Here is a 15,417-nt window from a genome sequence, read left to right on the forward strand (position 1 = left end):
CCTTAGGCAAGACACTTTTTCTACGATTGCCATCAAAAACACAAAATGGAAGGGTTGCACAAAATTTGGTCAGGGGAAAGCTGCCATTTTGGGTTTCAAAATGGCCGAAAACAATCCACACTAAACATGGTCATCCATCCATGGTGTCATTGGAAAGAGAAATTAATACTGATCATTTTATTCCATTACACCCTTTCCAACGTTATAGTCGCACAGTTATTTAGGAATACAACAAGTCATGTGACCAATAAAGGTCAAAAGGTCAACATCTAATTTTACCTAATACCATACTGTTTCTGTTTGGTATCATTGGATAGCTTTTTTTATTCTGAATACAGTTTTAACAATATCTGTCCATTTTCAATTATATTTCATTATACTGTATTGTATTTATGTAGTAAAGTAGTTTTATAAAAAATGTTGTATCCTTCAGTAAACTTTCAAAATACTTATTAGACCACTCCCAAACTAATAATCATAGTTATTTGTATATACGTCACAAAATACAAAGTTATTATTTGCAATCAAAACTATATGGTCATTGAAAAGGTGACAGAGAAAAATCACTATTGTATTGTTACAGGAAATTAAATTCTGAATCTGTTTCAACAATGTACATTAGCAGTAATCTTTTCCTCTTTTTAAAATAACTAAATATACCGTAAAACCTCGACAAATGTACATTTGAAGGATTTGTTTCCTTAACACGCCAACTAAACTCATTTGCATTACGTTCTAGTGGGAACCAAGCTTTATATACCATATTTTAGAGAGAGCCGTATCCCTTTTTTTATATTCAACCACGGACAATGCTTGAAAGCAAATATTACGTCAGACAGCCAGCAAGACTAATACGTTTTTTAAACAAATTAAATGTGAAAACAGTTCGTCACTAATCACAACAAATTGGCAAATCAATGTTGACTATTTCAATCATATTATTTGAGCGGTTTTTGTCTTATGAACATTCACATTTAAATGAATAAAAATAGGTTATGCAGAATTCTGAACAATAATAAATCATTTTAAAATAAATTTGTCAACAAATCTGGTAGGTTAGCTTATTTGAAATGGAAAACAAATAGGGCTGACTGAGGATGAGTCTTTTCTTTCATCTGTGATAAGGTATTTCATTGCAGCATGACAGCACTGTGAAATAAATCTACCTCCTAACTAGTAATTAAAAAAATTAAACCAACTTTTACCAATTTATCAACTTTTTAAAACTGGAAGTTTCTTTTTTTAAGTGTAAATTTTAAATTATACTGTACAAGTGCTAAAGATTGTTATCAATCAGATATTCTGTGTTTTCATAATTGATGGTAATACCTGTACTGTAAAATAAACTTTTGATCATAACTACAGTTATAAATACATACACATTAAAATAACAGTATATTATATTGCAAGTCAATTTATTACAATACAGTATGTACCAGTACTAAATTAAACAACGAAAATGTTGTATTGTGACTTTAGACTATACGACATCTACATCATTATATTTTATAATATATTAATAAGCAAATCTAAATCTTGAATTAATATTGACTACAGTATTGCTTTCATTTGAAACAATTTTGAATTGTGCCTATTTTTACTAATTTTCTGTGAAGAAATTGAAACATATGAAAATAATACGAAACAGTGAAACATAAAAGATAATTCATAGTATCACACATGAGTACCTTTATAGTATAAATCTATACATTATATTTGCCTGTTGTCAAGCAAGTCTTGCATGACCACACACATCTATAACAAAAATGTTTAAATAAAATATACTGTACATTAAAACATACACTCTATAATAACTATGCATATTACATATGCAACATAAAAGATAATTAACATGACCTTTATAGTATGAAGTAATAAAATCTTTACAAATTAAATCTATACCATAATGGCAAATTAAAATGTTATCATTCATTTTCAAATTGTTAGTTTAATTTAAATATGATTTGTTCATGTTATTATAAATATATCATATAAATAAATAATGCATCCATGTGGAAACTAAATGTACGGTAAAACCTCGAAAAGAAGCCCATGGGCTTCTTTTTTAGTACTCTTAGGTGGGCTTCTTTTCAAGATGGGCTTCTTTTCGAGATGAGTTTCTTTTTGAGATGAGCCTCTTTTCAAGGTTGGTTTCTTTTTTAAATGAATGCTGTACATTTTGTGAATTGATACCATAATATAGGATTTTTAGACATTACCTGCCACTGTTACATATTTGTGATCAAAAATATTATTTTTACTGTACAATGAATGTACAATATAAACTTGATCATATATTATATCTGCATCACAAGTGATCTGGCACTTTGTCATAAAGAAGGGCTTCTTTTGAGGTTTTACCATATATTAGGTGAGAGAATCTGACTTACGAGTCATAAAATCAAAGATTATTTTTGTTTACAAGAAGAAATCACATCTATCCAGGCCTACTTCACAGACATAGTGGAATCTGTAAACATTATGCCATACAGGCCAAAACTCCCGGCCTATCATATTCCCGGTTAATAAATGCAAGGATTCATCTCAAAATTAATTATTTTTAAATCTAAACCCTAATATTATACAACTAGTTTGTATTCATTATTATTATAAACTGTACTAAGGAATATTGCATAAAACCAAATCAACAAATTAAATTCTTAGAAGTCTTTTTTGTATATAAAGGTCATTATGCCCCTAAAACCCACCTCATATTTTTATTTTTACATACTGTAGGCTGTCCTATAAAAACCTTGTTCAAACTATTATTAAATATAAATTTTGTTGTCAAGCAAGACTTCTGCTGTGACAAAACATGTTTATAAAATAAAATGTTTAAATAAGATACACTCAGAATATGTAATAACTATGCATATTATATACAGCAGAGACATAGATTTATTTTATTCTGTATAACTGTAAATGAGAGCTTATTATCTTCACAATTCAATCTGAAAAAAAAAAATATAAATACATTTTTTGAAACATCTAAAATATCCCCGCAATTTGTTTATTTTGATGTTGCCATTTCAACATTCAATGTAAAAGTGGAACATGTTTTTTAAATGCAATAATCTCATATTATTAGTATGTAACACTGAAAACCAACATGTAGAATGCAACATTTGCTGTGACACCAAAATCTATCACTGATGGGAAGTGGCAGGTTTGTGCCGATGAATATTTTTCATTCAATAAAAATTTTACTTTGGATGGATTGAGTGCCCATTAAATATGGCACACACCGTCCATACTATTGGAGGTGTGTGCTTATAAGGGAGGTTCAACAATGCTACTTTTACCAAACTAATACAAGGTACAATTTTCCCCTATTGTTCAACAGTAGATATACAACAAAAAACATCAATCAATACCAATAGGCCCCTTTTTGGTAACACACATTGTTTATGTTGGTGCCAGATTTATTTAAATAATTACACCCTCTATGTTTGAATGTATTTTTTAAAAAAATAGCACACTTTCTGAGTGGCCACGTCCCCCATTTATTTGTCACATAAAGTCTAGTATAAACAGAGCTTTAGAATCTCTAAATTATTAATGAATTTCATGGTAATAATAAACCAAAAGTCAGTCTCTAGCTTAAGGTATGTGTGCAAAACAAAAACAATGTGGGTCTCACTCTCACTTTATTTATATTAAATTATCATCATTAAAGATGCTAATGATATCAAAATTGAAGAAAAAAAATGGCATGTTCATGTTTCATTATTTTTGGCCAAAAGAAATATACTAATTTTATGTTGTGGATTGAAGATACTGAAAAAAACATGTATAAACTACATGCAGTTGTAAAAATAATAGTAAATGCAATTGTCGAATACTTACTTTTTACCATACCATAAATTCAACATCATCATTTCCACAAAAAATCATAAAGAATGCTAAAATTGTCAAAAAACACCAAGTATTGCCAAATAAAACCATAGCCATAGCTCCCCATTTGATCTGAAAAAAATAACATGAATATTGTACAATATGAAAACAAAGAAAAACTACATTTGAACTTTTGACGAGTTAGGTTATCTGCACAAAAGCAACATGCACAAATAACAAAATATAAGCAAGACACTAGACCTACGTTTTTTTACCTAATTTAAGGTCACACACTACATTTTATGTAAAAATAAATACTATATGGACCTATTGCGATACTTGTTTAAAATAAAAAATTTGGAAAATAAGTTGATTCTAATCATTTTAGCGGCCCGCTATAAATCCCAACATTCATCGTGCGCGGATTGATATATTCATATTGTGATGTGATGCACCCACTTTTGATCAATCGCGTGAAAGGATAAACAGATAAAAGAACCATAACTTTTCAGCTAAAATACCAGCGATCGACTGAACATTCTGATACTATATTTAGAATTAATCAGTGGTAAATTAAATAAAGTTGAATATATCAGCAGATACGGAATAACTTTGGCTGGAAATTAGCTTTAGACCTGGCAGGAGGCTTTTAGGCAGCGCGGGCCCACCCGACTCCGCCCTGCACAATTACATCCCTACAGTGGGATCCTCAATGAATTTCTATAAGTAGGTTTATCCAGGTAAAGCTAGGTATGAGACACAGAAAGTACATTTGTTTTGAATCCAATACTTACAACACCACTATGCGCCAATACAAACGGGAGAGCATAAGCTGACACCACTATTCCTGTTGTAAGGAAAAGACATATTTCATGTAGTGCATTGCTAGGCCCACCAGAACCATAATCAGATTCAGTAAGACGTTGAGATATCCACATTGGCATTGGAGATAGAAGATAGAATACCAATACAAACATTGGCCACCATCTGTAATACAAAAATCAATTTTATAAATCAACAGAAATGTGACAGAAAAGTAATAGAATAATTATACATAACTGTGACTAGGATCGTGCATTATGTTATACAGTAAGTATGTTACCCACTCTTCAGAGTGACCGCTCCCATCCAAATCTCTAATTAAAGAATCCCTCTAAATTAAATGACAACTTTACTGGTAACCATAATATTTTGACAAGAGGTGTACATGATATCAGGACAATTGCGAAATTCTTCCGATTTTTCAATGCACACGCGCCGTACAGCCATCGTTATAAATGTCTTTCTTAGTGCATAAGAAAACCTACCCGATGAGTTTTCACTTGTTACATGTAAGTAGAAGCTATTATACATGTCACTTCAATTGCTAATAAGTCGCACCTGTGCATAACGGAGACTGAAATTTATATTAGTATTTTATATGTAGTCGATGTACAAGACGCACTTATTTCTAGGCCAAAATTTAAATATTTTACAATTAAACCAATGGTATTTTAATATTAAAACTATTCATTTTACTATAATAATATTATTTGCCTTTATTACATCGTAGTCATTCTCTACTTCAAGTGAACGTTCCATAAAAAGGGAAATCCCCACATTTCTTCAGTTACGATGCACTGTGTGGTAGGGCTAGCCTATGTCTATTTAAGTTACTTTTTGCATATTATTTAAATAATATATACCTTGTTATTGTATGTATGACCATTATATAAAATCAATCCAAATGATGTTTAGTTTCTAGGGCTGATAATGAACTAGGAATATGATATCATGTACGGTATATGAAAATCTTTCCTATTTCCATATGCATGCATACAAGGAGCACATGGTTAGTGTTCTCACCTCATACAGACTAGCCTCTGTATGCATGCATATGGAAATAGGCCTTACTTGGCCAGCACTGTTGGCCATTTACATTATGAGATTAGGGGAAGCTTCTTGACACAATAACAACAAGCTCTTCTAGATGTCGCTTGACATACAAACAATTGCCTACATGATTATAAAAATATGTGATTTCAATAGAGATGTAATAAAATAAACCATGGTGATCAAGGGAAATATTTGTTGTGCAATTAAAATGTGACACCACCGTAATTAATGGACTCTTCCATAAATGCGCGGATTGATAGTTTCATATTGTGATGTAATGCAGCCACTTTGACCGACCGTGTGAAAGGTAAACAAAGAAAAGAACCGTAACTTTTCAGCGAAAATAAAAGGTCTTCCCCGATGAAATGACCCGATTTAATGTTTTTAAAGTTATATACAGTATATATGCAGTGGCGGATCTAGGGAGGTTGAATAGGGTGGCAAGCCACCCCCCTTAATTCTCAAAAAAAAAAAAAGATGCAACATACCCGCGACCGTCGCTAGACATGGATTCGACGCACCTGACTCTTTTTTTAATTAAGAAGAGTAGGCCTAGGTTAGCATTAGTTGTGTAAATAGGCCTACATAGTGAAAGAGCTAAGAGTTTACAGTAATTACTATTTATGAATTCAAGAGTTTAAAAAGAAAACGCGATTTAAAATCTTTGGAAAATACCCACAACTGAGTTATTTTCAAAACACACACACACACTCCTACTACCAGCGTCACGTTTTCTAGCTCACGCCTCGTGTGAATGCTGACGTCATCACTCTCCAAAAATACACCATTTTCCATTAAAGTTAATTACCACCTTGGTCCTCCGTTTGTGCAAGCGTTAGCGTGGTATATTTACACCCCTAAGTGGAGTGTAATATCGTGAACTTTTTTCTAGTGTTACATTACAACTTCTATAAAATTGTTTTACTGTACATACATAAATCTGTGGACATACTGTATCTATGTAAGCTCAGATTTATTCTTGATTGAATATGGTTACTTACTGTAATTAACTGCATATTATCCAAATTTCATCTGCAGAGAAACTATGTGGGGTTGGCAGATATTTTCTGGATAGTAAAGTACCCTAAATTACCTAAATGGAGGCTGAACTATTGGTAATAACCACTAAATTTGATGCACGTTAATTAATAAGTCCAAGAAAATAACTGAAGTTGGAAAGTAAACATCAAAATGTAGCTGAACGTGTTCTCAAATTTGGTAGTTCACATGAGGTCATAGGGTATAAGTTAATGACAGTGGACATTTAAAACTCCCTAATAATAATATTATTAGGCCATGTTATGGCATACTTACGATCCAAAAGCTTGTAGAGCACATGCTAACACCACCAGAAGAAGGCCAATTGATGCAGAGAATGATAACAGGATTAAACTACAGAATAAGAAATGAAATTTATAGGTACATTAACAATAACATTCTGCCAAGTAAAAAAAAAAAAAATGAATTTGTCTTCATTGGAATAGAAATTTTGTTGCCTGCCATTTTAAATTTATAAAGTATTGCCTAATCCAATATTGTGCATTTTTTAAGTTTAAATTTATGACAAATTAGCTAACTATTAGAGAAACAGGAAGACAGAAACATTGTATGCTGAAATTGGAAATGTACTTGGTACTTACCCTAAAAATGATCAGGAATTGAGCAAATTCAGAATATGAAAAAGAAAACAAATTGCAATTATTACAACTAAAATTATTACTGTAGACACAAACAAAGCAAGGATAACATTTTATAGTACTTGTATGTACAGTATACCAGACACCTGACGGGGACAGACGTTCCTTTGCAATTGATGGAATACATTTTTTGTGGTATATTTCAAGTTTTTAAAGCTGTTAGAACTACCATAAATACCATAATTTATTATATAAAAATAAATTACTAAAAAACATAATTTTATATACACTGTAATTATTATACTAGTTGGGAAGCCAGAAAAGGCACCCTCTAGCAAACTATGTTAACGTTTTTTTGCTTCCTTATATCAATCAATACAAATCAATTTGTTACTGTTGACCGAAAAAAAATTGGGATGCTTCGTCAGTACAGGGGTCAAAAGGTCAAAGTTAAGACTTGGCATAACTTGGTAACTACTGGGTGTATTGGAATAGTTTTTGTGACAAACTACTCAGAAGACCCATATTTCTATTCACTCTAATGGGCAACATTTGCTAAAAGTGGACGGAAACCCCTTCTCTGACCCCTGGTCAAGAAATTGGCCATATGATCTGACATATAGCCAGCACAAATATTTTTGGCTTAGAGCACACTTTCATATCTTAGAAATTGGGTGGATATGGTTGTAGTCGGTGTCAAAATACTCCGAAGATACATATTTCTATTCACTCTAATGTTTTGATTGCTCAAGTTCAAGTTCAATGCGAACATACGCAATATTAACATATCCTCCACGATGATGATACACTATACTTCATAGCCACACATACTGTAGGTAACCACAGCATTCCAAGTTTGTCAAAATTTACAATTTTAGCAATTGTGTACATTTATAGTTTTAGCGTCCGAGTACCACACCTCGCGGCCCCTATTATCAGTTATTATATTTATTTTTTTTTTTACAGAATATTAATAATAATAATATATATTGGGTACATAATCTAGGCCTAAATATATATATTGCAATAAGGTTTATCGCAAATAGCTTGATTTCTCGAGGAACGTCATTGGACAATGCATGATGGGAAGGGTTTGGGAGCAAACGTCATGACGCGTACGTACAGACAAAGAATCATTCACGTACGCGTTGCTCCCAAACCCTTCCCATCATGTGTCGCGATAAATCTCGAACCCTCTGCAACAACAAAAATATTGTTTTTGTACCTACCCTTTTTCCCTTGAATCATGTCGCGAATAAGGTACGACCCTGGATGAATAAGCAAAAAAAATATACATAAGGCACATTTGGCATGCCATATACGCGACCGATTCGAAACGCGACCGATTTCAAACGCCACCGAAATGATCTGTTACTGTAACCCTACCTAGCCTAGGCCTATCCTAGGCCGGCTGGCGAGACTTCTCTCTGTTTCGACGTTATTCTAGCCTAAATAGTGATTTAGGCCCAGATGAACTTCTTTATTCTGTATTTATGCCTAGTTAGACCTAGTTATTTAATCAAAAAAAGCGCATAATTAACATTACTCACTTCGTAATCCAGCCATCTTTTGACCTCGACGATTGTATCCCAATCCAATATTAATATCAAAGAAAGAATATATATATTCTTTGTTAATATCAATTGCAAATACTCTGTAGACTAAAAAAACAAACGACCAATACAGTATTTCGGAATTCTGTATGGCGCGCCACCACTCGGCCTAGACCTAATAACTGTGCTTTTGATCATAAATCACCAGTCGCATTTGAAATCGATCGGATTTTTAATTGCGTCGTATTTTGTATTTTGGCGCACTCAAATATGTTTATAGCCTATATTTAAAGTGAAGTAAAAATCAAGTCAGTACTGAAAAAATAATATTACTGCAATTTCCGTAGCTGATTATCTTTATTTTTCTATCCAATAATTATCTTAACAACTATGATTATCAATATCATGAGATTCTTATCAATTATACTTAAAATTAAATCGCTTCTTTAAATAGTGGGATATTCCATCTACAATCAACACTTATGTCTTTATAAGTTATATTCTATTGAATTTATAAACATTCCCGTAGTAGGGTTTATCAAAGATACACTATCTTTGGTTATATTAGGAGGTGCAAAATGAGAGCAACCAATGGAGGGTTAGGGTCGAATTACGCGGAGATGATTTCTCATGTATTCTAATAAATACATAAAATATAATTTTCAGGGAAACTATTGTTTCTTTATTTGTTTATTTCATTCCAGACCAACAGCGAATCATCGCCATTAACAGACTGGTTAAAATCTTAGGTAAAGCCTTTAATTCAATAAAACAAGATGACATCGAATATATAAAAATGATATCAACTAACTAACTGATGTCAAATAATAGGACGGAAAAAAGCGATGGCATTGTAAAAAATATCAATATTGGTGTTATTACTTGTAACTTAGGGAATTATATTGTGAAGGAGTTCTTGAAATAAAACGTTTACAAACATCAACTCTACTAAACGGAACGCAAACTTCTAAATTAATATGACAACTGAACAAAATCGCAGCTGAAACAGGAATTAACACATTTGTAAAAAAACAACATATCATGCCTAATAAAAACCTATGCCTAGGGTGAGCTAAAAGGCAAGGACGATTTAAACATTTATCAAACAAGCCCATATAGATGGCTGCAGTCGCGTGCTCATTAGTGTTTACCGACCGACCGACCAACCTACCAACTGACCGAAATTACTGAACATGTTTAAAAATGTTGAAATGTTTAAAAACATTTATATTTTTTTAATTTACACGTGCGTAGCCTGTCACTTTTGACGTGCTCGTATAACGTAATTTCGAGTTGAAAAGTAAGTCAAGAAAACAGAAATCGGGCAAAAAGAGTGCGCAATAACATTTAACGCGCAGTGCGCGCGCAAAAATCTGCGCACTCCATGGCAATTTTGTAAACGCTTAAAATTGCCTGAAACGTACTCTTATTTCATCGAAAATAAATTTTGAAAATTTTAAGCGCGCGTACGCATGCGTTACATGCGCTACGCACGTAATTGTATTGCCATACGATGATTTATGCCCTGAAATTTATGAGTACCAAATTTTATTTAATTGTGATTCATGGTTGTAATGAATCGTAATTTTTTATTGCGCACCGTGAAAACATAACCACATCGATTCCTGGCCATAAGGAATTATACACTGTAAAAAATTGACTTAGCTAGATTAAACTGATATCAAGATAAGGTCAGAAAGCGATAAAACGCATAGTGATACCGGACCGACAGACAGACAGACCGACCGACAGACCGACCGACCGACATAGTGAACAATAGAGTCGCGTCCACGCGACTAAAAACATACAAAACTTAAAGTGTAATCTATCAATACGGGTTAACTGAGAATCAGAAGCAAATGCAAAAATGATCATTTTGAACAGTTATGGCCCTTCGTTAGAAGTTCCAGGGCTAAATCTGGCACTGATTGATACCTTCGTCATCGAGGGTAATTGTGTATAGGCCTAAACAATCCAAAGATCATTATATCTGAGGCCTGCAATAAAAGATTTTCAGCTAATTTTACTCATGACGACCCTGACTACCTTTTGGATAACTCTTGTATTTATCATGCTGGCTACCCTCATTTCACTGATATTCAAACCACTGGTGCTGAGATATTATATCAACAAACAGGCCCGTAGCCAGAATGCATCAGAGGGGGGTTTTCTTGACACCAAGTATTTTGCGAGCGCAGCGAGCAACTGTAGGCTGGGGGCCCGGGGGCCGCCAAGGGCCCCCGGTCGGGGTCCAGGGGCCGAAGGCCCTTGGAAGCTTTGGCTCTCAGAGCAATCATCGGTTGTTTTAATCAGCTTACAGAGACATTTTTTACCTACTAAAATCTGAGTTATGCAGAGAAATTATATAGTACAGTATTATGGAAGTTAGTAGTACTGATCATGAAATACAGCTTTATTGTTGCAAAAAAGTATATTATATTAGGCCCTTAAAAATTTCTTATCCTATAAACATAAAAAACAAATAGTACCGTATATTTCGGTGTACAAGTCGCACCCGTGTATAAGACGCACCCATAACGGAGACTGAAATATTAGTATTTTTTATGTAGTCGATGCATAAGACGCACTTATTTCTATGCCGAAATTTAAACATTTTACAATCAAAACAATGGTATTTTAATAATAAAACAACGATATTTGAGACATATTTATTAGAATCAAATGATATAATTTTGTTTGATTTCCTTTATTATTACATCGTAATCAGTCTCTACTTCAACTGAACGTTCAATGAAAAGGGAGATCCCCATATTTTTTCAGTTACGATGCACTGTGTGGGTAGGGCTAGCCTATGTCTATTTAAGTAACTTTAATTTCATATTATTTAAATATATACCTTCTTATTGTGTGTATGACCATTATAAAATCAATCCAAATGATGTTCAGTTTTTTGGGCTGATAATGAACCAGGAATATCATGTTGGGTAGGCCTATATGAAAATCTTTCCTATTTCCATGCATGCATTACAGCAATATGAGGAGAGGAGAGCACTAACCATGTGCTCCTTGCCTGGTGGCCAGCACTGTTGGCCATATAGGCCTACATTATGAGATTAGGGGAAGCTACTTAACACAATAACAACACACTCTTTTTAGATATCGCTTGACATACGAACTATTGCCTACATGATTATAAAATTATGTGATTGTTGACATAGAGATGTAATAAAATAAACCACCGTGATCAAGGGACATAGTTATTGTGTAATTAAAATGTGACACCACCGTAATTAATGAACTCTTCCATAAATGTGTTGCGCTGTGATGCTGCATGCCGCGAGTTCAGAGAGTACTACTAGGCCTGGGTAGAATATCTAATGCTTACCTTAACTAAAAATTCAATAAACTTGTTACCACAATGTGGTTAGACAGGAGTGAGTAACTAGCTAGGCCTACATTGCAGAGTAGTACACTATTTTTAATTAATTTAAGTATACTATTAGTAGGTAATTAAATTAATTAGGGTAAAATTTAGAGGTCAAATTTGCGTGTCAAAAGTGCGTCTTATACACCGAAATATACGGTAGGCCTACGTACACGTACCAATTTAACTCAGCACCATTTTTATTCAAGTTTACACAGTGAAATTCTTTGGTTTAATGAAAAATATTTCCAGGAAAAAAATAAAAATCCCCAAAAAGATTGAACTGAACTGAACGTGATCTTGTGCGTTCCGAAAAGCCCGGCCGAAGCACGCGATTAGTCAGTCCATTTTTCTGTCATATTTATAACCATCATCTCTCAACAATCTCTCGATCTCACGCTCAGCAGTGAATTTGACATCGGACACTCTGTATATTCGATCGATTTAAACATAGTCAATAGAAGTAAAATGACCAAAAAATCTGCTATAATTGATAATTAATTGCACGATTTTGAAAGTGGGGCCTTTGTTTTTCAAGGGGGGTTCGCTGGTAAAAGGGGGGTTCGCGCAAAAGGGGGGGTTCGCCCGAACCCCAAAAAACCCCCCTGGCTACGGGCCTGACAAACTAAAAACAAGTAAATCTCAGGACCTGCCCTGATGGCATAACTACAACTATGATTAAAATTGCTGCTGTCTACATAATTGAACCATTATGTAAAATATTTTAATCTATCTCTCAGCACAGGTGTGTTTCCCATTGAAATGAAGGTAACCAACATCACTCCAATCAGGTGACTGTAGTGATGTTTAATTATATACCGATTTCATTATGTTCTACTGTTGGTAAATTGCTTGGGAGAGTTTTTGCTTACTATCTTTTCTTAAAGATAATAATAATACACTTCTATCCGAAAACAGCTTGGCTTTTTGAATGGCAGGTCTTACAGATGTACCGTAATAACAAATTATTATAAAATACTTGATGAACGTTCTCGTTACTTACTATTCTCTAAATACTTGATGCGATTTTTCTCGATTGGCGAAAAGCTTGATAAAATTAGTCATACAATTCTTTTAAATAAATTACATAATGTTGGTATCGGTGTTTCAATGCTGGACTGGTTTAAATTAAACGCTACCTATTCTTCCGAGGGGATTGATTAAAACCGGGGTTCCTCAGGGATCAGTGATTGGGCTAATCCTCTTTAATCTCTTTGTATCTGATCCCCCTCCTGCATTGAATCACAGATACAACAATATGCTGATGATACTCTTATATACAGAGCCATCAGAAACAAAGATAACCATAACGATGAAATGATTTTACAGTCAGAACTTCATGCTATCAACAACTGGTGTGTGACAAACAAAATGCTATTAAATACAGATAAATGTTTGGTGATGCACTTAACTAGATCTAACAGTCGTCTTGAATAAGCATGTGGTTATTTTATTGGAAATGATAGATTGCCCGTTACGAATTCCATTAAATATCTTAGAATTAACCTGAATCGTAAGCTCACTAACTTGGAGTGATCATGTCCAATATGTTAAATCTAAATCATCGCATGTTTGGTTTTGTAAAGAGAATTGTTAAATGTTGTGATAAAGCTATTATATTGCGGCTATATAATATCGTTAGTAAGACCTTATATTGATTACGGTTTACCTGCCTGGATCCCCTTTCTTAAAAAAGACATCGATGCTCTTGAATCTGTCCAACGGAGGGTAACTCCTCCTTGGTCTAAACACAGGAACTAAATTTTTGATTGTTGCATGGAGTAAAGCATAAACTAAAGTAGTGGCTTCATTAACATTATCAGTAATGTTAAGTATGTTCCATGGAATAAAAAGTATTTACAAGTTCATTATAATTGAGTTTTTTTAAATTATATAAAAATTCTATTATTCTGATTTATATACAATTATTATTAGGCCTATTTCACTGAAATTTATAAAAAAAAAAATGAAATAGATTAATGATCATATTTAAAAATGTTTAGTCTAGTAGTAGTAACACTTGATGAGTCCAAAATTCTATTACTTTTATTACCAAATCTAATATTTTATTTGTGCACGTGATCGAAATATTGCACTGATATAGACACACAAAACAGCCAATCCTGCGCTTTACTCCAAGTTACTACATCGCAGCCATTACTCTTTGGGTACTGATATAAAGGCCGTCTCAACGGAATGTGCAAGCTGGTTAATGGATTGCATACTCTAACTCGGAGGTCTATAATAGGCCTACACCCCAAGCAATATCTTCTTGTGTTGGAGAATGCAATTTCCACCCACATGAGTTCTTGATTGTTGTCTTCTAAGTTGCTGATGTGAATAATTTTTTTTTTCGAACCAGTAGTAGCAAGCCTCCGTCTCTCCTACTATACCATCACTCCTATCTCTCCTGAACAATGAAAACTCCTGAAAGGAAACTTCAGGTCATCAACAGATTCGTTGAGACAGTGGGCCAGAATCAATTCAAAGTGTGCCAAAAGTCCAAAATGGTAAATGTGACAATCCAAACTTTTAAATATTGTATTATGAAGAAGACATCTTATATTATATAAATCCACTAATAATTTATATTTGGTAATGATTATTGTTGAGGCAAATTACGTGTATATTTTTATTTCTAATGTTTAAAATATTTTAGATTTTAGTAAAATGTGATCGTGCAGTACAGCTGTTTCCTCTAACAATACGTTATTTTGCTGACGGGGTTTCCCCTTTTTAAAAAACACACACTTGTTAGTGTGTCAAATCATGGACAAAAGTACGATCGTTGTCCATGGCGAGGTAAAGATGACGTCTATTACTAATAACCATCCATACGTTTGAAACGTCTATAGGCCTCCTGCACGTGTTTTTGTGAAACGATCCAATGAGCTATAGATGCTCGACGCGATTATGAGATCATGTTCATTCATTCATTCATTCATTCTTTATTTAGCCTTTAAAATCGAAATACATTTAAAACATAGGTAACCAAATCAAGACACGTGGAAATCTAAGGAGGCAAGGATAAGCAAAAGCAATTAAAATCGCTGTAGTTCACAGGCTTGTCAAATCATCCAAATCCAAACTTTTAAATATTGTATTATGAAGAAGACATCTTATATTATATAAA

The 15,417-nt window shown here is 33.4% G+C and overlaps 1 protein-coding gene across 1 annotated transcript; it reads right to left on the reverse strand.

Moving 5' to 3' along the window:
• Window positions 1–1,511: 1,511 nt before the first annotated feature.
• On the reverse strand, window positions 1,512–8,971 carry LOC144845341 (leptin receptor gene-related protein-like). Its single transcript, XM_078702609.1, has 5 exons — window positions 8,895–8,971; window positions 7,024–7,100; window positions 4,629–4,821; window positions 3,847–3,966; window positions 1,512–2,951 (listed from the first exon to the last, which is right to left on the reverse strand). The coding sequence occupies exons 1-4, from the start codon at window positions 8,910–8,912 to the stop codon at window positions 3,850–3,852; spliced, it is 405 nt and encodes a 134-aa protein (XP_078558735.1). The 5' UTR covers window positions 8,913–8,971; the 3' UTR covers window positions 1,512–2,951; window positions 3,847–3,849.
• Between the last annotated feature and the right edge of the window lie 6,446 nt (window positions 8,972–15,417).

This window comes from Antedon bifida, chromosome 6 (genome assembly GCF_963402885.1).
Source record: "Antedon bifida chromosome 6, ecAntBifi1.1, whole genome shotgun sequence".
Classification (NCBI taxonomy): domain Eukaryota; kingdom Metazoa; phylum Echinodermata; class Crinoidea; order Comatulida; family Antedonidae; genus Antedon; species Antedon bifida.